This window comes from Drosophila innubila (genome assembly GCF_004354385.1).
Source record: "Drosophila innubila isolate TH190305 chromosome 2L unlocalized genomic scaffold, UK_Dinn_1.0 4_B_2L, whole genome shotgun sequence".
Lineage (NCBI taxonomy): Eukaryota > Metazoa > Arthropoda > Insecta > Diptera > Drosophilidae > Drosophila > Drosophila innubila.
In genome coordinates this window covers 15,413,139-15,437,369 of record NW_022995372.1, presented here as the reverse complement: position 1 = coordinate 15,437,369, position 24,231 = coordinate 15,413,139, and the positions used below count along the sequence as shown (strand labels likewise).

At 34.9% G+C, this 24,231-nt stretch overlaps 5 protein-coding genes across 6 annotated transcripts; 2 read left to right on the top strand and 3 right to left on the bottom strand.

The window, feature by feature from the left end:
• Positions 1-2,112: 2,112 nt before the first annotated feature.
• LOC117781031 lies at positions 2,113-2,572 on the bottom strand. The gene has a single exon (XM_034617747.1). It carries the CDS (start codon positions 2,553-2,555, stop codon positions 2,172-2,174), a length of 384 nt encoding a protein of 127 aa, XP_034473638.1. The 5' UTR covers positions 2,556-2,572; the 3' UTR covers positions 2,113-2,171.
• A 573-nt stretch (positions 2,573-3,145) lies between these two features.
• Positions 3,146-4,555, top strand: LOC117780258 (glucose-fructose oxidoreductase domain-containing protein 2). Its single transcript, XM_034616711.1, has one exon. It carries the CDS (start codon positions 3,164-3,166, stop codon positions 4,322-4,324), a length of 1,161 nt encoding a protein of 386 aa, XP_034472602.1. The 5' UTR covers positions 3,146-3,163; the 3' UTR covers positions 4,325-4,555.
• A 580-nt stretch (positions 4,556-5,135) lies between these two features.
• LOC117780256 (ATP-binding cassette sub-family G member 1) lies at positions 5,136-18,265 on the bottom strand. 2 transcript variants are annotated; one of them, XM_034616709.1, is made up of 13 exons: positions 18,024-18,265; positions 17,406-17,558; positions 14,318-14,745; positions 14,137-14,254; positions 12,221-12,416; positions 11,982-12,127; positions 10,039-10,277; positions 9,826-9,966; positions 8,901-9,193; positions 7,027-7,195; positions 6,084-6,184; positions 5,855-6,013; positions 5,136-5,790 (listed from the first exon to the last, which is right to left on the bottom strand). In XM_034616709.1, exons 3-13 carry the CDS (start codon positions 14,682-14,684, stop codon positions 5,446-5,448), a joined length of 2,274 nt encoding a protein of 757 aa, XP_034472600.1. In that variant the 5' UTR covers positions 14,685-14,745; positions 17,406-17,558; positions 18,024-18,265; the 3' UTR covers positions 5,136-5,445. The 2 variants fall into 2 exon arrangements, with proteins under 2 accessions (XP_034472600.1, XP_034472601.1); XM_034616710.1 differs by having other exon boundaries at positions 18,131-18,265.
• Positions 18,266-21,724: 3,459 nt separating this feature from the next.
• LOC117794493 (rRNA-processing protein UTP23 homolog) lies at positions 21,725-22,717 on the top strand. Its single transcript, XM_034635115.1, has 3 exons — positions 21,725-21,906; positions 21,971-22,171; positions 22,247-22,717. The coding sequence occupies exons 1-3, from the start codon at positions 21,787-21,789 to the stop codon at positions 22,658-22,660; spliced, it is 735 nt and encodes a 244-aa protein (XP_034491006.1). The 5' UTR covers positions 21,725-21,786; the 3' UTR covers positions 22,661-22,717.
• A 4-nt stretch (positions 22,718-22,721) lies between these two features.
• Positions 22,722-23,861, bottom strand: LOC117794492 (dehydrogenase/reductase SDR family member 7). The gene has a single exon (XM_034635114.1). It carries the CDS (start codon positions 23,810-23,812, stop codon positions 22,847-22,849), a length of 966 nt encoding a protein of 321 aa, XP_034491005.1. The 5' UTR covers positions 23,813-23,861; the 3' UTR covers positions 22,722-22,846.
• Positions 23,862-24,231: the final 370 nt, after the last annotated feature.

The window sequence follows — 24,231 nt, the reverse complement described above, 5'->3', positions numbered from 1 at the left end:
CTTACAAAATAATCAAAGTTTGATTAAGGCATAAAACGATACAAGAAAAATAAGATTTTTAATAGAAGTATGCGTGTATTTTTTGATTACAATTGAGTTATCAAATTTAAAATAATATTTGTTGAGAAAAAAAAAACAATCTAAAAAGTGATCCATTAAAAGATTTGTTGAACTTTTGTTTATTATGATTTTATGCCTTTAATACTCAGAAAATATAAACTTCTTATATGTTATAATATTTAAATATTCAGTTTTGCTCCCTCGTGTTAAAACACAGGCAAACAGGTGTGCCTGAACATTACTTCGCCCTCAGGACTCCGGACTCGCAGTTAAATTTTGCCAGTTACAGAGATAGACGAATTTTATGCTACTTCCGGTTGCCATTTCTAATCACATGCTGAGAAATTTAAAATGTCAAAGATTATTAAGATATGTGATCAAACTTAAAAAAAAGTCTTACAGAACCCCATAATCAAAATATAGCTGAAAAATTGTGCTTAAATATAGTTTATTGTACTTTGTTAAACAAATTTAGAGGTTCCGTACTTTTCACACTGCATTGGATTGATTTCATCCCGGAATCGAGAATTTTTTTTCTGTGTAGGAATTTGGTGTGGAAAACTGCTGTATAATGAAGCAAGTTTCTTGTTGTTGCGGCTAAGCGGCAAAAAATGACAAAATGTTGGGCTGGCGCAATTTTTGAACTTTGCCGGGTCAAAGTTGTTTGCCACTGACTTAAAGGGGGAACGGACGGGGACAGCGGGAAGATGTCAGAGAGTCGCGTTTCGTGTTTCGCATAAGTCTGCAGTTTGCTGAGCCGACTATCATATTCCATAATTTTGCGTTTTACGAGTTTTTATAATCTTTATGGTTCAGCGTTTTTACAGCTCAAGGAGTTGAGCGAGAAACCGATGTCGACACTTAAATGTGCAATTTAAATTCAGAGCCGCTTAAAACACTTTTTGAGTGAGCGCATAAATTCCACTCACTTGACTCAATTTTCGTAAAATTTTATATTTATTGCAAGCAATTTAACTTTCGCCTAATTGCGCGACATGCGAAATTTAAGCTAACAAGCTCAAAGCTCAAGGCTTTCTATACAGGATGTCGACTGGCTTAAATGAATCATTAAATGCAACTTTTGCCAGTAGGAAACGCTGCTGTTATGAAAGTTTGCCTAGACTTCAGGATGCCAGGACACCAGGAAGCCAGAAAAACAGGATATCAAAACGTGGCCAAGTGCAGCCGCGAAGCAAATAAAATGGCTCACTAAGATGTGCAAGTGCAGGTTATTAGATTAGTTTAATGCTGTCTCTTTCAACGGCTGCGATGCTAGTTAAACTAATAGGGTAAATCCTTTCACATGGCCCCAAGCTTGTTAGACATGGTTTATGCAGAATCGTAATAGACTTATATGATAGTATTTATATAGTTTGTATAAAGCATAATTTTGTTGAAGGCTGACTTACATTTAATTATGTGTTTTTTTTTTCTAACTCTGATGATTATACAAATAATCGAAATTTTCTCAAAAACTTCAAAGTGTCATAACTTAGTCAAATTTTAATCGATTTCCTTGCGGAATATCAAGTTTTTTATTATTTTACTTCTGCATCAAAATTGGAAAACTAAATTTTTTTCATCACTGTAAATTTTTTTTTTATGCTTTTCAATTGTCACTGTCTATATTTTTATAAAATATTTAAAGTTTTAAAATATTAAAAAGCTGAGAAATTTCTCTATGAGTCTTTTAATACTTACAATTACTGAATCAGTGGTAACACATTTATATTGACTATATGGAGTCGTCTGAGCTTTATTACAGCAATTATCAAGAAAGCTTTTAAAGACCACATATGGTCGTATTTAATGGGTTACAACAGCTGTTTACTGGTGTAAAGTGCTAGCTTGTTGTTGACAATTACGTTCTTTGTATGGCTTGATTAAAGCTGGGAAAGCTCATTCGACTTGGCTATGGGCAAAAAGTGATGCCTGGCAACTCAATTATACTAATTGGGTTATCATATGTCAAGGCAAGTTTGTCAACTATATAAATATACACACTTCGTATGCTGAGTGTCAACTAAACATGATTTAACCCATGACAACAGATTTGACACTGTTAGGGAGAGAAACCCTTAATTTATTTACCATCTGAAAATATTGTGTACTTAAAGCTGTATGGCGGGCTCAAAGTGAATTTGCTCAGCATTATCATGACAAGAACTTGCCAATAACTCCTCCAGCGTGCGATTTAAAGATTCTGAGCCGAGTGCATAATCCGACTGAATGGGGTTAAACACATCGTTAATGAGTACCGAACGATTTTCCAAAATATTCTCATCGCTGCTTAGAATTTGCTGTAATGCTGCACTAATCTGCTCAGATCCCATAATGTACGGTAAATCTGATTCATTCTGAATCGCCGATGAGTCCATTATATGTGCAAAGTACGATTCATTTTCCTCATTGGCCACCTTCAACAAGCGCATTGTTTGTATGCCCACTAAAAGACCAGCACTTATGCTAAAAAGCCACTGCAGCAACGGCTTCATTGATTCAGAATTTTGTATTCATAGAACTTAAAATTATTGTATATTTTCAACTAAATTTCTTGAATTTTTGACAATTTATTTACATTAAAGCTAGAGACTTGAAATTTATATCATTATTAATAAAAATTCCCAATTGTTTTTGATTGTTAATTAAAATAACTCAAATTTAATATAACAAGCCGTGAAATTTCTCACTAACTCCACTAATAATTCATTTATTAATCACCCTTACATTACTTATAATTTAATTAATGTTAGCTAATAAACAAGCTTATAAATAAATTGTTATAAACTAACAACTACTATAAATATAATTTAAATAACCCGCTTTAATGAAAGTCTTTTAATATATCGATATATATGTGAGAATCGGTTTGACAACGGCTCCAATAAACAATCGATTTTAGCTTCTGCCAACTTAGCCATTTTGTAGCTAGTCCGGCTATTTTCAAAGTTCGATGATAAAAAATTTTAAAATGGGCTTAAATCCGTGAACCAAGCCTGCCCACCCTTTCTTTTGTTGCGACATGACTATAAAAACAAGTTGGCAGCACTGATTTTGAAATCAGCTGTGAATCGTTTGCATCGCAATTTCAGCTTCACGTAAAATGCTACCTGGCGTTGGCGTATTTGGAACAGGCGAAATTGCCAATGTGCTGGTCCCGCTGCTAAGAGAGAAGGGCTTCGAGGTCCGGGCCATCTGGGGACGCACCCTGAAGGAGGCCAAGGAGACGGCTGGTGCACAGAATGTGGCATTTCACACGAACGTCATAGACGAAGTGCTGCTGAGGAAAGATGTCGACTTGGTTTTCATCGTCTGTCAGCCGTTCCTACACGCCGAGATCTCGGTGAAGGCGCTGGGCATTGGCAAGCATGTGGTGTGCGACAAGCCAGCGGGTCTGCATCAGATGGATGCCATGAAAATGGTACGGGCATCGCAATATTATCCGACGCTCATATCGTTGGTGAATCATCCGCTGAGGTTTCTGCCCGCATTCACACAAATGCGTCGCTGCCTTCAGGATGAGCTCATCGGACCGCTGGCGGCCGTCGTGCTCATGGATGTGCGAGTGCAGATGGGCACACTGTTTCCGGAGAAGTACAACTGGATGTGCGATGCACAGATGGGCGGTGGAGCCTTAAATCTCGTGGGCAGTGTTGTGGACCTGGTCAGCTATTTGTTGCAACAGCAGGCGGTGCGAGTGCATGGCGTACTGAGATCCTACACCAAAACTACTGCTGCCATCAATGGCATACGACAGATAACAGCGCCGGACTTTTGTAATTTCCAAATGGAATTGTCCAGTGGAACGCTCGTCACAGTGGCCTTGCACAGTCACACAGTGCCCGCCAAGTCGTTCTCCCAAGAGGTGCTCGTTTATGGCAGCAAAGGACATCTGGTGGTTCGAGGCGGAGACCTCTTTGTACTCAAGGAGGGACAACCAAAAGAAGAGGCTGTCTATGTGGATGTTCAGGATTTGCATTTCTCCACCACAAATTCATTGCTTCCACGACCCTACATCAAGGGCTTATGCAAGATGGTTGGTGCGCTTAAGGAAGCCTTTGGCAGCAAGGAGTCTAGTTGGATAAAGGCGCCCGTCTCCACAGCCGCCACCTTTGAGGATGGACTCTACGTTCAGGCCGTCGTCGAGGCGATACGAAAGTCAAACGAGACGCGTCAATGGCAGCGTGTCCAGCTAACGACAGACACGCCCCTCAATCATGACCAGATTATTAGATATGGCTATGCACGCATGCCCACCATGTGAATCTTCTTCAGATATATAAATATCTGCTTTGTTAAGATTCCAACTCATTAGCCGATTCACTAAAAAGCACTTCTCGGCGTCAACCATAAATGTATTTAACTTATTGTATTAGCATTTAAATTTTGCATTAATAACTCACAATTGTTTAGTGTGTAAGTAAACTTAAAATTTGTACAAGAACTGGATACAAGTATCCAAAATCTAAATATATATATATATATATTAAAAATTTATTACACTTGTATATTGTCCTATATGATAATGTAAATTTTGCTCCGATTTGTATTAAGCTGTGCAATTCAACCTGTAATTTAAGTTTCAATTTTGAAACTGTTCTCTGACCCTTAAAATTATATTCTTAAATCTATTTTGCCATACCTATAAAATGTTTAATCCAATTCCCCAAATGCATTTTTATAAATATGTAAATCAATCTTGTTGATAAACAATTATCAAGACTTATCGGCAAGCTGAATAATATATTATGATCGGATAATAAACAGAAGTTTGAATTAAATATTTTGATAGGAATTAAAATTTAATTTTACCATTTTATTGAATAAAATTAAAAGCCACAAAAATTATAATCCGCTAAAAATAAATGCAAAATATAACTAAAACATAATAGAAAGCAAATTCATTGATCACAAAGTATTTTTGTTGTTGGCCATAAAATGAAACCTAGTTGCTCATGTGGAAAGTGTTTAATTCCAAAGATGTACATAATATTGGCAAGCACTTCTTTCGGCTATGAGTAATTTGTGAATGTTGTTGCATTAATCAGTTGATTAATTAAATGTATGATTGTTCCTTTTTTGGTATATCAGCATAAAACTAGATACTAAGTTTACAAACTGGAAGAGAATAAACGTTTAGATTGCTACCCTAAAGCCTTCTGTGTAAAACTTGGTTAAAGTTAAGCAACAACATTGAATAAATTTGGTTTAAATAAATAGAACAATTAAATAGTAAATCATTTGAAAAATTTGAAACAAAACAAAACAATATTCAAAAATAAAAAAAAATATAAAACATAAAAAGATAGACACTTAAAATGTATGTACAACATAAGATGATAAACTAAATTATCTACAAACTAGGTCTATATATATAGATATGCTCTATCGTTTGTTTAGCTTTCGCCAGAGTGTGATCACCGTCAACAGATGCATCACACCGATCACAATGGCCATAAGCAGGACACAATCGGACATGTGCACATCGGAGATCATCATGTACTTGAGAAACACTTTGGGACTGCGAAAATGGCAGTACATGATATTATCTGGGCACTCCAGAATCGATCGATCCATGCCGTAAAATGCGTTGAGAGCACCGTGAAATCCAGCACGGAAATAACTCAGATGCCACATCCAACGGAACATCGGAGTTATATCAATATAACGTGTGCAGAAACCAAAAACGGAGAAGAGTACGGCCAATATGGGACCCAGAAAGACGGCAAGCTTAAAGAAAACATTCATTTCAGTTAGAGATAATTCATATTTTAGATTGCTAAAATGGATGTACCTTCGTTGGCAACGTGGCACCCACAAAGAAACCCCACGCCTGTGCACTGAGAGTGACCATGATGGCCAAGATTATAAAGTAGTAAATCCGGAAGGAGTCCACGCTGTCGTTATCCGTGAGCCTTACGCTGATTACAATGTACAAAACAGCACATAAACTCTGTAAAAAAATATATATTTTTTATAAATTATATTATATAAATAAATTCACTACAATTGTCTGCACTTACTTGAAAGGGTATCTCGAAGGAGATCTGCGACAAAAAGTAGGGCCCCAGCTTATACCAACGATTAAAGTGCTCTCTCGTCAGCATATTGATCTCCAAGGGAACTACAATGATAAAAAAAAAAACACAATAAAACTCTCATTAATGAGCTCCAATGACGCTGTCGATAATAAATTCTTATATGCATATTATGTAGGTCGGTTTAGTGGACTGAAAACGACATTCTCGTGATCCTTAAACCAGTTTGAAAGATTCACAAAATGAATAAGAAAGTCTTCCAGCAAGCAAAGGATTGTGTCAAGTTAATTAATTAAATAAAGTTTAATGTTCTGAATATACTATATATACGTAGATGAGTATATTCCTGCTTAACTGGTTTAAGGAATAACAGAAAATGTTGCTTAGTAAAGTTTAATGACGCTAAAGTTGTTTAAATTGAAAGTTTGTTTTCTTTTATGATGCGTCAGTCGGAAAATTAATATTTAATAATAAGAAAGGTAAGTATATTTTTAAGAGCCACATTATAAATAGAATATAATTCAGATTATACAATTGAAAAATACTTTAATAAATCTAATATCACAAAGTTTTCATGCTTATATGCAAACAATCTATTGCATTGATCTTTAACTGGAAATCTTGAAAATCAAAAGAATTAAACACTTAAGAGCACAAGAATAATGTTAAATAAAGAACTAAAAAGCAAATACCAATTGTGAACTTAAATTGCAACAGCTGCAAAAACTCCACTTACGAGTATGAGTGTTGAGTGTACATGAGGGTATATGAGTACATTTAGCAAATATTCACAAGTGTTGAGGTCAGCTTTACATAGATACGAATACAAGTATCGCATACTTAGGCACGTAAGCAGTTTTTCATTTATTTATTTTTTAATTTTGTTAACTTGTATCTTTAAGTAATAATTACGTTTTAAGTTACTTACATGTCAATACCACCGCCATTTTGCCGGTGTAGACCAAGAGAAGTGTGGAGCCATAAAAATATACATAGTTGCCCAGCACAGAGTTTGCACTATTGCCGACATTCATGTAGAGATATCCAAAAATAACGCCAATGAATATGTGCGATACGATGCGGGCCAAGAACAGAAACTGCAATAAAATAAAAGACACATTATGTATCTATCAATCGATGTATCTATGAGATTGCATCCCAATAACAGCTGGCCATTGCCAGACATTGCCAAGCGCATGGAAGCATTATCTGTGTGAAGGTTGCCGTCGCGTCGATTGGCTTTTTGAGTTATAACTACAGTTGAGTGGTTTTCTCATACTTTATTCTCGATACCCACAAACAACATCCATCTATGTATCGATGTGTGTGGACGCAAGTAGAACAACAAATCAATTTGCAAGACGCTAAAAGGCACTCGCAGTCAATAGCAAGCAAAAACAAATACAAATATTCATGTAAATTATGTAAAACATAAGAAATGTCAATAAAATAGATCGGTGTCAGACATAACTGAAGCAAAATTATTAAGCTAATTGTATAGTTAAACATATGTAAAATCAATCATTTTTTTGTATTCAATCAACAACAATATTAAGAATTTTGATGATTTTTTAATTTACAAGAAGAATCTTACTTATTTAAAAATTTATCACTTTCATGTATAACTCATATTAAATATTCAGAAAAAATATCTAATTAACAATTTATTAATTAATTAAATGTAATATTTGTTTAGTGCATACATAAAAGCTCATTCTACAATAACAGACTTGTTTGTGTACGGTTCGCACTTAAAATTTTTTATCGCTAAGAATGCTGACCTTAACCTTAGTTAATACCTTGTAAAACTGCAAGAATGTTTCCGAGTAGTTCTAAATTGAAAATAAATTTAAGTGCAACTTAAGTACGTGTATACACTTAACACTGAATATTATATGTAGACAATTCTTCAGGAAAAAAAGACTACAAAGTATGCACATTTTTGAATACGTAAAAATAATTGAATTTTACTGAAATGAATATATATTTCATTTGCATATGAAAACAAATTGCTATAAGTGCTGATATTAAAAAAAAACTGTAATATTATATTTATATATAAAGTCAGTCAACTTTATTATATATCTGAAAGAGTCTAAAATGTGATACTAGTACGTACTACGTTCAATGACATAACAATGCAATAATCAAAATAAACATTTTAAAATCATTACCACAGTTGAAAATTATAGTGTCGCTTACTTGAAATAACAAATTGCGTGTAAGTACATGTATTTAATAACGGTAAGGTCAAATATTAAATTTCATACGTTTCGCGAATGTGTCAAAACAGAAAGCGTAACAAATAAGAGAGAAAAACATGGACTATGCTGGATATAATTATAGGTACTCGCATAGCAATTAAACAAACGAAAAAAGGCAGACTTAGATATTAAACATATCATAAAGCGACGCACTCAAGTTTAACACAGAATTACTGGACCATAAAAGACAAACAATAATTGAAAAATGTGGAAAAAAAAAAAAAAAACACGAAATAAAAAAAAAAATTGTTTTATCTGATATATATATAAGTTAAGCGGGTCATTTAATTTTTTTTTGGAAATTACCAGGAGAGGTTTTGTAAATAAAAACCTGAATATAAATATATAAAAATATAACTTGCTTTAGTTAATGGATTAAGCATCGTAAATTGCAACGAATTACCAAATCAACGTTGACTGGCAATCAAAGTCAAGTTGTCAACTTGAGAGTTGCGAGTTGCACTGCCCTAAACCGGCATGACCTTGTCAACGAAATTAACAAGTACGAGTCCGAATATGTTATCATCATTGTACTCACATAGTTGCGTTTGGCGCAGATCAAAATTCGTTGCATCAGGATTAAATATTGCATGAGAAACGAGGCTGAATCGATCACTTCATGTGGTTCCGTTTCCATTGTGTTGGCAAGCTCTGTGATTCCTTCATTGGTAATTGGCTCATCCAGCGTTGATTCCTCTACTGACACATTGATCTCCTTTAGCGGCAACTCTTGATAACCCGCTTTTGCATAATCATAGCTTGATAATTCCGCTAGAGCAGCTGTGGACAGTTCTTGGCTTGAACTGCTCAACTTCTTGGCTGCAATGTTCTCTGAAATGTTGTAATGCAAATTAAATTATGTTCGAGTACGAGTTAAACACGCTATGCGATGCTTCCAGCCATGAAACTACTTATGAGTAGGAGATACAAGTACTCCATGTTTCGCTTTTTCGAATGACGTAACTTTTCAAATTCGGTCTCTCTTTCTCTCTATCTCTCTGATGTAATTCTTTGGTTTATGTTGGGAACGAGTTGCGACATAAGATACTTTCATTAAGCAGATTCGAGAAATCAAATTTATATCTTCCTGCTTCGATTTCTCTTTTCTTTAGAAATAATCAAAAAATCAAATTTTTGTTTTCCTAATTATCACTTGCTTCCCTTTTTCTGAAATATCTATTGTTTAAGAAGTAGCAAGAAATCAAATGCATATTTAAATATTTACTTAATTCTGAAGCAGAGTAATAAATATTATTATTCCTTTTTTCAAATTTTACAATAGAAATAATCTCGGAATTCTTCTGCTTTTCTTTTTTCCGATTTGTCGTTTTAAATATTTTTTCCTACTTTACCATTTCCCCATTTTTCTTTTGCTAAAAAAAATAAAGGGCTTTACTCTTACTATATTTCGTTTAAAAATATCAATTTTCTTGTTTCCCTTAACATTTAATAATTGTTCTCACCTTTTATCGATGTTATGATCTGCGACATATCGTCACTGCCAATGTAAGGATAATTATCAGCATCCTCGTAATACTTCTTATTGGCCGCTGCTATCAGATCATTGATATCATGTTGATGCTCTCCAACAGCTACCTCCAGTACTGTTAATAGAAACAGATACAGATTTTTTTAGGCGCCCTACTTATAAGATACCTAGATATAAAGATACTTACAGTAGTCAGCTGGGTTGTGATAGCTGGGACAGACCAGCTGCTGTTCGGCTAAGAAAGGCACCAGTTCTTTTACCCTGCCCTGGTACATGCAGTGTCCATCGACTACCGTATAAAGCTTGTCGAACATCTCAAAGATCAGGGCACTCGGCTGATGTATAGTGCACACAATCGTGTGTCCCTGGGAAGCAAGTTTCTTCAGCAGCGCAACGCATGAGCTGCACGAAGAGCTGTCGAGGCCCCTGAAAGGTTACAGAAAATGCGATTACAATGCAGATAATTACAACAGATTGACAACAACTTATGATAATCATTCCACATGCATTTCTAATCATTCTGTACTTATAATCAATGTTGAATTCATAGGCACATCACTTCCGCATAGAAAATCAGTCGTATAATCTAAGCATAGACAATCGAGGGAATTGATCGATTGTTCGATATTCTGGGTACTTTTGATAACATAAAATAGTATTAATTTTAAATTCTTATTTGTCATCGTAATAAAAAAATGATAGCAATTAATTAAACAAAATAAAATATTTGAAATCGTAATACAAATTTTTAGTTTTAAGTTTTAACAGTATTCCTATATTATCTCTCATCTGTATTAAAATATTTATGATGTGAACCACGCATGTTCCTACAATAACTCGACCATAATCCGACAGACAAGCTAAAATAACTCATTTCGGCGATTCGAACTTGAAGTTAACCCTCTGTGCGATTACTACTATACACATAACGATTGTTTGTACATATAGTATTGTCGTTATTAAGCTCAAAGGAAAACCCGAAATATAAAAGAATAAATTAGCTTTACATTTTATTACACAAGGCAAATAGAAAGCGCACTTTTGTAGACTCGCAGTTAATGAATATATACGTAGTATGTATAGAGCGGGTCAACACACTCTAGCATTAGCACTTGAAATGGCAAGTCATTATTCTTAATGGCTAAAAAGAAGCTAAAGTAGCAAATTCTCCATTAACAATTTTCTAAAGTTGTTGACAGAAATTCTCAACCTGAACAAATTTAATTTCTGTATTCTGATTTTTATTAAATAAAACGATTATTAAGGATCAATAAAGTAAACAAGAGATGCATAGTTGAGAATGAATAAACAATAAATTATTTTATAAAACTAAACATGATTAATTATATTGTGAAATCAAGTTACACAATGTAATAATAGGTTTAAGTAAGTTATTAATAAATAAATTAATAATTTCATAAAGTAAACAGATGAAAATGAATAAAGAATAAATTAAAATCAAATTAAACTGCGTAGTACTAAGTTGAAGTAACTCATTAAATTGATAAATTTAAAATTATCTTTAAGATGTATTAACCAGGGATTAATACCGGAGCCGATACCGTAACCTTTTACAGCAATTAACCGTTTCATTTTTATAAGAACCGAAAACCGAAACGTTTGTTAAGTTGAAGTTGCGTTTATCTTGATAAAATACGAACATTTTGTACGTATAGTAAGTATGTACAAATCTGTTAATACACATATATTATTGTCTTATAACATTAAATTATTGTTTGTTTTAATTAAATTGCTGAACCGGTACGTACCGGTACTGATACCGGAACCCAAAGGAAGAAACCGAAATAGTTGTTTCGGAACGTACTGAAACCGGAACCGAAACCGATATTTGTTTCGGTTTGATTCCCTGGTATTAACACAATAAACTTACTACACTGCGCTTTATTACTTATTGACCAAAGTATTGTAATAAGATTTTTGTAGCACAAGTTGTAATTAAATTTGCGTAGTTCTGCTCTGTAGTGCAGTGTAATATGAAAATGCTTTTTAAATTGCATTTGCTAAACACTCAATTGATCGGTTATCTTGGGGCAAATGCAAATAAGTATTTTTTAGCTATCGCTAGACGTGCGTAGGTTTTATAGGTCTTATAAGTTTCTTTGTACTCACGTCGTTGGCTCATCCAGATAGAGTACCGGCGGGTTGCTTATCAGCTCCAGGGCAATGGCGAGTCGCTTCTTCTGTCCGCCCGAGAGTTTTCCTGAGTGGACATTGTAGCGATGCTCCAGACCCAACAGCGATAAGATGTGTTTGATCTGTGCAAAATAGAGAGCAATATATTAGATTCATTATTAAAGAAGTGTAATAAATATAAATATATATGTGACTTATATTTAAATCGAACATACCAAATTGAGCTTGTGAGTTTTGGTCACTTTAAAGCCGAGTTTCAAATGCGCCGCCATCATCATTATCTCTCCAACCATCAGCTGGGGACGCAATAGATCATCCTGGTGAATATAGCACGAGAGTCGGCGAAATCGCTCCGAGCTTGTGGCCATGAGTTTGCCATTGACGCGAATGCTGCCAGTGACTCCAGAAGCGCTACAAATACAGAAACAGATGTAGGAAACAACAAATAATAAATGTGAACAAAGACAACTATAATTGTTACGCGTTACAAGTGGCGACTCTGAATCTGAATCTGAGTAAGCGTATATGTTTCAAGTTCGTAGTTTAATGACCGATAAGAAAAATTGGCGACATGTGTAACAAATTTAAAGCACTATTTCATAGAGAACGAGCAACAGATACCCTGCACTTTAAGCTGACAATCTTTTACAAATATTTACTGCATATTAGGATAATCAATAGGCACAACACTCTGAACTCTATGCCTTAGGAAAAAGGCTTTCAGACATATTTACCTCTGAAATAAGGTTTATGTACAAAGAAACTTTATTTTAATAAATTTATTTATTTGTTTTTTTTAGAAAGCGGATTTTTGAATTTCCTGATAATAATAATCAAATTACAATTCATTAAAAACAACTATTTCCACAAAAAAAAACTCTGTAAAATGTAGAATTTAAGTAAAATTTATTGTCTTTGACAACTTTAAATATCAATTATTATAGTAGAAACACTTTTCGCACTTAGTGTCAATTTATTTAAGTAAATTGGACATTCGCCGCCTCTGACGTGTAAACTCGTCTGATTCTCATACCTTGAAAGGTGTTTTACTTTTCCACATAAATAATCCTGTTACACTGTTCCATTATGCATTGAAATATGTAGAATCAAAACAATAATAACTTGTAATTAATTAGGTAATTTTACATCATTACCGTCAGGAAAAATGTTTTGGTATAAGATTAAAATTGCTTTACAATGAGCTAGAGTTAGGCTTGTGGACTTTGCCAGGGTCTCTCACAGCTCTTGTTTGTCTAAGTAGTCGTACACACGCAAATAAAAATGTTGATAGCATTTCAGTTTTCACTGACAGTTCCGACATAGATTATATTTCTGCTGTTAACAGCTAATTTTCAATTGCCTTTCGATTATTTCAGATTATAGTATTGAAAGTTGTTGCATTTATGCAAATAGGCAAACTCTCGTCATTGTAATTATGACTCAGGCGACGACGTATTTATATTTGCTATCGTCTTTAGTTCTACTTATGTAATGAATGCTCATTCTCTGTTCTTATGTTCAGACTTAGACCCATACATATGTAAGTCGCATATAGCCTGAGCTGAATCGTATGATCTTTAGCACATTGCACTGACAATTCGAAGTGAAACTTTGCTTGCACTTATCCAAATTGAATTGAACCTTAGAGCGACTGACACAATCCTCTTTAATCAGATTGGCACCTTAAATAATACACAATATATTAACTAGTAAAAAACGAGACATTTTAAAATATATGTTAATGTTGATTAAAATCACAAGTGCCGCATTTTAAGCATTATGTAATTTTAATCTAAAGTAAGTAATATAAAAAATTCCTCAGATCTATTAGAAATCAAAAAATTATTACGTAATCGAACAGGGATATAGTTAAATTTGAAGTCATTTTGAGACTCCAAGCTGATAATACTCTATTGTCAAATCAGGTTAAGTTTTCGATGCAGTCGGCAATACAATTTAAATTTAAGTTTATAAGTAACAAAACTTAAAGAACATAAAAAAGTTTAAAAAAAAATTTTTAAATGATAGCATTCAACGACAAGATGTATCTTTGATATCTATCCGAAACCTTAACTAGAAGTTAAAAATTTTTATTCAATTTAAAAAAAAAAACCAAATTCATAAAACTTACCAAAATCCTGACATGACATTCAGCAATGTGCTCTTTCCAGCCCCAGAGGGACCCATTATAGCTGTAAGCTCGCCGGATCGAAATTTACCATTGAGACCATGCAGAATCTCTTTAGTAACTGCGGGATTATTTCATCTATGACTCACTGTTCGTCAGAAATATTTTATAATCGAAGACTTACCAAACTTTCGTTCTGGAAAGGAAAACTTGCGTATCGCATATCGCACGTCGGTGAACTCAATGTCGACATTTTTACACTGAGCGAAATTAGCGTGTGCCACAGCCTCGTGGTAATTGTATTTGCGATATTCGTTGAGATTATTATTGACTTTGGCGGCGGTGGAAGTTGATGATTTCTCGTCAATTGACAGCTCGGAACTGGCTGCTGAGGTGCAACAATTTATGCCCAGACAATCGCCTTTACTGTGTCCTCCCTGATGTTGTTCCTTGTGACTGCCACTGGTGCTTGCCCCACTGTTGCTGCTGGTATCGCCACCGCCAACACAACAGGCGGCATCCTTGGCTTTTATATCTGGCAAGAGTGTCATTTCGAAAGCGTATCGACAATTCGTCTTACGCTTCCACTTTAATTAGTGCTAAAAGTATTTTCTGCAAATAAACAAATCGAAATAAATATAAATTAGATATAGGCAAAGCCAGCGGAAATATTCTAGAAGAAAATTGAGTCATCTGTGGGATCAATCAGTTCATTTACGTTCACATTAATACATTAAGTGGCGCAATTAACTGTGAACTTTAACTTGGTGGCACATCTTTATTAAAACACTCTTTTCTAACTGGCAGACTGATTGACAGAATGACACACTAACTGACAGATTAAGTAACATTTAAATTTGTTATTGTATACTTTACTTTTATTGTCAGCTTGGCCTCTTTTAAGTACTTTTATCCCCAGGAGTGAAAACTTTTATATTTTTCACAGAATTAAAATTAAACCTATTTTCCAAGGTATATTCAAAAAGGTATCAAGAATTCGGTAAATATATTTTTCTGGGCTTAACCAAAAACTCTAAATAATTTAGAATATTCATCTTAAATAATTTTAATCAAATGTGGCAAAAAGACAGTTCAATCTATTAGTAATCTCATACATATACATAAGTACGAATGCACCTACGATTACCCACAAGACCTTACAATCGAAAAAGATCAATTGATTGATTCTACGAATTGATGCAATTGATGACTTTTTAGTCAAATTGCACCCAAAATGTACTCAAATTTTAAGTAGTCGATCAATTAAAGCGTTCGCATTTAATTTGCAGCCACTGTGTACCAGGAAAAAGGGATTCAACAGCTCATAAGATTTTAATAATAATTACTACACCGAGTATCATTTAATTTCTAAAAATTTCTAAATCTTGGAATCAAGTCTTAGCGGGAACAAGTCAATGAATATGAACTGACCTATGACAATGATCTGTAAATAATCTGTATTAAGTTCAATTTATAATATGTTTACCTAAAACTTCTCTTTGTTTACATCCACGACAACTGGAATGACATAAATCTTTAACATAAAAGAAATTACGTTGTGGTCTTTTTAAGGAATATATTTTTTTGAGCTAAACTTATGTTTAGCATGATATTGAAAAATTATAATTAAAAGATTGCAGATAGAACTTCGATTAGCTGAGTCAATATAATAGATTAGGGTAACGCCTCCAATTGGCACTTGCAGCTTGTGCTAATTGAAGGCTCTATAATTAAATCAACGAGTGTTATTATAAAACAATAAATTAAATTTAAACTAACAATAGTTAAACAGCATATATTTTAAATTTATTCGTGTTACTTGATCAGCAAAATACTAGTATTTGAGAGTAGGAATAACTTAAAAACTGGGAGACTTTAACTGTATTGCGTCATTGATGTATGGGAAATAAATATTTAAATTAATTGGAGAATACGAATATGAGAATTATTTAATATTGTTAATGGGAATCTTGAAAGTGTATCAAGTTTGAGAATAAAGCCATTCTGAATGAATGGAAGAATACAAGCAAAATTTACAGTCGATTTTCATTGCAGTCACGATTTGATCACTTCTCATATATTATAAAAACTCAAGCGTGAGCACACAAAATAAGAGAAAAATAAAAGTCATAACAACAATTAAAGATTGGCGAGTACTCGGTACTCGTCTTATAGTTGACGACAAAACAAATAACAAAAACAGTAGAAAAAAATGAGCATGAGAAACATTATGTATTCGACCCTTAGAATCACATTTGCGATAAAGAAAAGTGCCATCGACAAGGTCAGCAGGCGGCGATCGACTTCAAAATCTACTGAATATGAGCGCTTTGTGGAAGATCAGGGACAGGGTCAAGGGGGGAAATTTGCACTTAATATAAACCTATGTATATTTTCAACCAAACAAAACATTTTTAGGTTTGTCAGTTATCTAACATGCAATCAAATAAAGTTTTTTTTCAGACTATTATATTAAAAAAAAATTTTGACATTAAGATCTTTAAGGTAATCCGATATTGATGAGAGTGGATTTAAAAATATAAATTACAAAGGGTTTTTTAGAAATAATACAAGTAATCGGTGTGTCAACTATGTAAATATTTCCACATTATAGTCATGTACACGTACTGTACATATTAACTGTGCTTATGAATATTCTGATTATTCTGATTATTTAATAGAATTTAAAATCAAAAAAATATTTTTAATATATCGAATTAATATATATTTATGTATGTATGAAATATCAACGATAGTAAAAAAGTTTCTTAAATATCATGTTTATTATGTCCAATCATTCCTGATATAAGGGGAAGAAAATATGTTTGTGAGGAATGAAAAAGTGCGGCTGGAGATGCCACATCGCATAATCATAAACAGGCAGACAGAGAGACATACAAATAGATAAATATGAGAAGAGACGCTACTGACCTACTTTTGAGCTGTTCTGCTAAGATACTGCGTCAGAACAGAGCCCAATGATAAACAGCAAGAGAATCAAAAACTTTACAAGAGCAACAACAATTTTCGAAAAGAAATGAAATGTGCAGCGGCTATTATACGCATTCCTTTTTGTTAGATATCTTCGCCTCTTTTTGTGCTTCACCTCTCTTTAGCAATTAACATGAGAATAACCCACCCACCCAAAACGAACTAAAAACTCACTCTCTCTCAGTGTGTTTCTCACTCTCTCGCACTTGCACGTGAACTGCATGCAAGAGTCAGTGTCAATGCTGTTATACGGTAACCCAGTCGTCGACTCTGTTACTCACCTTTGTTTGGCCGCCAGATAAGTTTTTGGGTGCAGTTCTTGTTGTCTTCGTTTTTTTGTTGTTGTTGTGAGTGTAAAGCTTTTCTTGTTGTTGTTGTTGTTGTTGTTGATGTGACACACTGTTATTTGAGTCGCAATTTCGCGCGCACGTGAACTGAAACGATGTGATGCAAAAGTTTACAAAATTAAAAACAATAACAACAATTCATGAATGAATCGCATTACATACATATATGTACATATGTATCATTGAAAATATGTATGTATATACATAGAAGTTTGTGTAGCCCAAATTGCAGAGCTATTTAAATAAACATTGATTGTTATCACACTAAACACGCGATCGTTGGCTTTTGTTAAATAATTTGTTATTGAACTAGGCAAGAATTTTGTAAATTTCGTAAGTAATTCGATTGCTAGCAATTTCCGCTGCACACGAATTTAGGCAAATTAATGTATTTATATTTACTTAAAAACACATGGGTTTTTATTTTAGAAATCACATTAACAAAAGCACTTGAACCGAAACTTTTTTAGACACTTGTATGTATTCATGTTAATGTGTGTGTATCAAATGCATTTGGCGTTGCTGTTGCTTTAATTCAGTGTCGCTTTCTACCTTTTATGGCTCTTTCTTCATTGAACTTATGCAGATCGACAGCGCGTAATTAATTTTAATTGTGCGTCGTGTTGTGTTTTTTTTGCTATACACTGTACATTATTTACTTCTTTGCTTTTCACTTTGACGCGTCTTCAATTGCCCGTTCCGTTGTCGTTGTCGTTGTTGTTGCCGATGCCGATCCGCGTTCCACTTGCGCCGCTGGCTGCCGTTGAACTAAAGAACTCGCTCTCAACGGCTTATTATTATAGCACAGTCCGCCAAGTCGAGTCAGATGCTCGCTCAGCTGTGCCGGCACACAGTGGACTGAAACGCGTACTTACTAAATTAATAATGTTAAAGAATTATCTGCACATCAATCACTCTACTCTTTAGTTCGAATCAAAATTGAGTGTCAACATCAGAGTGTTACTCAAATATACTTAAAATGTTTTAAAAAATTTACAGTCATTTATTTATCAACAATAAGCAAAACAATTTAATTGTATGCAGTCCAAATAAAAGTACCCACAGTGCGACGACGACGATCGCAGGCTTCAGCTGTTTCTCTGCTTCATGCGCTCTCTTTGTATGTTCTCTCTCATGCCGGGCTCTTGTAATGTTTTACGTTACGTTGCACACGTTACGTTATTATAAATCTCCTAACACATTTTTAATGTTGCCGGTTAATGTTTTTAAAAGTTAATCATAACGGTATTCATAATTATAAAAGTGCTATATGGCCATTACAAATGGGCTTGCTTATATAATATATTTATTATATTCTTATGCTTAGAAACAAGTGTGGATACCTAATGAACAACTGGGTTAATTCTCTTCTGTGTGTTTTTTTTTTATTCACTATGGGCGTGCAGCTAACGTCACAGCTTCAGTTCCCAGTATCTTTACCTCAAGATATTCCCCGAGGGTGTGAAATTTGTTTGTTATAGTGTAGTCTTACATTATGACTGTAACCTTAATCATCGTCTTTTATTTTTAAAGAAACGTTAAGATTGATTCTAGGTAAAAAGGAATATATGAAAGAACTGCATAGAAAAACTTAGACAATGGGGAATTTTAGTTGAAGTGCTTTAGCTAACTTCAACAATCTTTACATTTAAAATATAGTTATTAAAATCTAAAAAAAAAAAACAAAAAAATTAGATATTAATTTAATGTTTGTACATATTTTAATACCACAATATTTATATATTTGTATTGGTTTGTTTTGAACCTTGAGCCTGCATTTTTTTATATAGATAATCTTTATCTGTAGGGATTGTCTAACCATTAAGTAGATTAGATGAAAGCTTCAAAGTAGATTGCAATACACATTACGTAAATTGGTCAATGGAAGCAACGCGTGAGCGGATATAATAAAACCACCTTAAAATTCACTTTACCATTTGGATGATTATTTAATTATGGTTATTTACTAGTAATGATCCGAAAATCGTTTCGACTACCTAGAAAATGACGCAGGTATCGCAAATTAATCGTCTAGGAGATACTTTCTATACAATTCCATTAAGTCGTTTCTACACATGTTAATTCTCTTACAATATACTATATAATCAGGCCTGTTCCGGTTTTCAGTTTCGGCAAGTCTTGTGGGAATTGGTGAATTTAAGTCCAATACAGTGATAAAATATAATTTTAAAATGTTTAGCACAAATGCAACGTAAAAAATTAGTTTTTTTTATTATATTCTTTTCTTAAAACAATTTTCAAAGAATAATTAATTGTATATTCAAGAAAATGTGTAAGTCATGCCATGGTTGTTTTAATGCACTTGAATATGCCACAAATTAAAATCGTATTAAATAAGTCCGATTAGTACGCCAACTGCTTTCTAATGAGCCGCGGAACAACAACAAAGCTTTTCAAGTTAAAAACAAATGCATTTTTTTTGGCCAGTAATTAAACATATGTTGCAAAGTGAATCAATTGGCATGCATAATGCAATATTCGTATGATATTCATTGTCTTATGAATGAATACAATTACACTCGGACTCTGAACTGTGCCTGTTGGGAGTACCTGATGAGCCCCGATGACTGGCAAACTCCTGAGTGAAATTTTAATCAGTTTGAACTAAAGAACTCTCCAAATAGGAGTGTCATTTATGTAAAAAAATAAAAAAGGTTTGAGAACCTCTTTATAAACAACTGATGCCAATTTCAATCATCTTAATAAGAGCGGTTTGACTTTCACTGGCCCATTCAAGCCAACAATTCGTCAATTCGTTAACCGCGTCGCACCGGAAGCCAAGTCGGCTTTGACGTAAAATTCCATTAATTCCATATGCAAACCACGTGCATCCCCAAGTCGGTTGAGTAAGCAACAAATCCCATAGGAATATATAAAATATTTAGACAGGAATACCTCTCTTTAAAGAGTCAAAACAAAAAAAAAAGAATTGAGAGGTTGATTAAAGTAAATAAATAAATTATCTGAGAATTGCATTCAAGAATTCTATGGTCAACCTTCATGGAATAATAACAAGTGCGTATCTGGACTTTATCTGAAAGCAAAGCTGTGACTTAAACTTGACCAATATTCGACAACTGAGAAAAGTACGCCACAAAGGAGACGCTATAACTATTAATATTAATATTAATAAGAGTAGAGAGACCCCCGACAGCAACAGGCTAATCAGTATGATAAGCGTTAGTTGCAAAAAACCACATACTGAATTATGTATTCGCTCTCAGGCGATAGTGTTGATGACGTTGATGAGTGGAGGGAAACGGAATAGAGGCACTATCGACCGAGCCATAAAAACTGCACTCAATAGTAACACACACCTAAAGCGAACAAACCAAATCGATCAGAAGCCAAATGTAAATACACCATTACATTAAAATGCACGTACAAATCTACATTTATATGTATTTGTCTATGACTATCGCGTATATAACAAAAGCAGAAACTGCAAGGGTGATGACCTCTATAAAAAGCAAGCTTAATTTTACCATTTAATAAAACACCTTTTTTGAATTTAGCAGCGAGAACTTGTTTCACAACTAAATATATCACTTCATTACGTCTTTAAAATGTGCAATGTGCTTGCAGATGAATACAAAATAAAACTAAATCATCGACAAAAAGAAAACACAAAACAGCAGGCACACTGCATGCTAGCACAGAGGGTGAAAACTTGTAAGGTGGTTGAAAACGCACACACGAATTTCTTAGCGCCTATTTTGAAATATTCAAATGGGTTAGTGCTGTGAAACGATGCACTGCAAAAGTATTAAATACATGCAAAAGAGTTGGCAGTGCCAGTGATATCAAATTATCGATTTTTATTGTGCTGCGATACTAATAATACTGCTTATCGGCCGACCGCCACCATCCTGAAACAGCTATTTTTTCCTTTAAAAAGTTGGCACATGTCGCTAAATATAGCAATAAATTTAAATTTAGGTATTGCAAGTTTCAAAATACCATAACTTTGCAATAAATTATTAATTTTAGGAAACTTTTAAATTCATCGTAAGGGGTGAGAAGATAAAAATTTAATTCTGAAAAACATATTAAAAAATGCAGATAATTCCAACGAAAATTGTGCAAAAGTTTAAGAAATTCTAGCTTCAAAATTAAGAAATTGTCAAAAAAAAAGGTGGACAATTTAAAGTTACCAATTTTGACATTTGACCGAAAAATGTACATATGGCCAGATCGGGAAATTTTACAGGGTGGCAGCATTTTAGACAGGTGGCAGCGCCAACGGCCCAAATCTACTAACTTGTAATTAAATAAAAATAAAAACAATACAGCAATGAAAATCTCGCGCTTTAAAAAGTCGCACAAGACGCTAGTGTATTTTGCGAATAACTTTGACTATCGCGAACCTTACCAGGTGCTAATTGACGCCACGTTCTGTCAAGCGGCGCTACAGGTGTGTAAATAAAATAAATATACTTATAGAATTTTGGACAAGATTACAACAATTCTGTTCGCAGCACAAAATTGGCATTGAAGAACAGATTCGAAAGTATTTCCAGTGTAACGTGAAGCTGCTAACGACACAATGCATTATATTGGAGGCTGAGGCACTTGGAGCACCTTTAACAGGTGCCACAACAATCGTCAAACAGTTCCACGTGCATAAGTGTGGACACGAGGGGAAACCCGTCGCGGCAGCGGAGTGCATTAAATCGATGGTGGGTAAGAGGGGTATTCCTGAAACAGATGTTGATTTTATTTACGTTTAATTGAAATAATTATGATTATTTCAGACAAAGGACAATCGCTACATTGTCGCTTCACAAGATCGGCTGCTGCAGGGGAGTCTGCGCAAGATTCCCGGACGTTGTCTGCTTTATCTGCACAAGGCGACGCCTGTACTCGAAGCTCCCTCAGCAGCATCCAAGAAAATGGTACAAAAACGTGCAAAGAACCTCATGCTCGGCAAGCAGGTGGACAAAATTGAGTACATGAAAGAGAAACAAGGCTTGAAGGCAACTGAAGCGCCCGTCAAAAGGAATACAACAAAAGGACCAAAGAATCCAAATCCGCTTTCCTGCAAAAAGAGCAAAAAACAAAAGCAAATCCCACAACTTCATGGAGTACAGGAGACAAACATTGTCAAGGCCAAGAGAAAACGAGTTAAAATCTCAGCTCACGTTAAAGCGGAGCAACTAAAAGCCTAAAATGTCATGTTAATTAGTTAATAAAATAAAATTCAAATGTAAAATTGTACCACAGCAGAAGCTGTTACATTTGTACCTAATATTGTACATTTACTTTTCCATCAAAATGGTAAAATTTCGTATATAAGGGGCTGGTACACTTGTATGATAAATGGTACTTTTCAAAAGTGGCACAGTGGTGTGAAGTTACAGTTTTCCTTCGCGAATTTTGTTCAAGGTCTTCTCGGTCATAAATTGTCCCAGGACTTTGGTAAGAGTCGCATTACGGGCACAATAGGCCATCAGATTAACCGGAAACAGGCCGCACCAGGTGAGATCCATTTTGTTGGCCAAGGCAACGGCAAAGAGTTCGCCACATCTCTCCGCCGTAAGACGCTTTTGGTTGGCCGTGCTCTGTCCCACTTTGCCGCCCTGCTCGCCCGTAAATGCCTCCAGCAGAAAGTCCGTGGCAATGGGACCTGGAGCAAAGATGGTGACATCCAGTTTACGGATCTCCGTCTTCAGGGCCATGAGATAGGCATTCAATGCGTGCTTGGCGGCACAATAGGTGGCCGAGAAGGGAACCGGACTGAATCCGGCTATGCTCGAGGTGGCCGCAATGTGACCACGTCCGCCGTTCTGTTCCATGAAATAGCGGACCACATGACGCGACAGATGCACCACAGAGAACACGTCCAGCTCGAAGAGATCCCGATCCACCTGGATCTCAATCTCTGTCCAGCTGGCACGCTGCGAGCGTCCAGCATTGTTGACCAGCACATCGAGACGATCAAAGTGATTGAGTACCGTGAAGAGGCAGGATTGATGCTTGTCCAGCTGCAACATGTCCATGGGCAGGATCAGGACATCCTTGGTGGCAAGCAGCCCACGTGCCACCTTCAAGCACTCGGCTTGCACCTGCTCCAGCTGATCCACACGTCGGGCACTCAGCACCAGACGGACGCCATGTCGGGCCAGGCTGACGGCCAACGCGCGTCCAATGCCACTCGAGGCACCCGTTATCCAAACCACCTGTCCCCGCATTGTGGACAGCGAGACACCGAAGCGCGATTTGTACCACAGCGCTACATTGCAGTCGAGCACGATCCACAGCAGCACATAGACGACATAATAAAGCAGCAGCAGAATGAGCAGAAACTCTAGGAAACTCATATTCAGAACTTTGTACTTTGCCGTAACACAGCCGACTAGTAAGTTGGAGACACCTAATGTGCGTGTGTGTGTGTGCGTGTGTGTGATGATAACAGCAATCAGCTGTTCGGCAAAGATCGCGTGAGTGTGAGTGAGAGTGCAAGCTAGAGATGCGTAATCGATGAGCGAACGACAGCGATAAAACAAAATATCGTACAGACTCAAAGTAATCATTTTTCATATCGATGGTGTCCAATGTTTTCAAAACATTCCTTTTGTAATTTAATTTAAACATAATAAAAAAATACGTTAATGTCGTTTATATATTATTCGACTTTAATATAACAATAAAAATATTGTTTTCATAGCATAAATGATTTAATAATAAAAATGAGTTGCGAGAAAAAACAATTTTAGTTTAAACTTGGTATATGTAATGC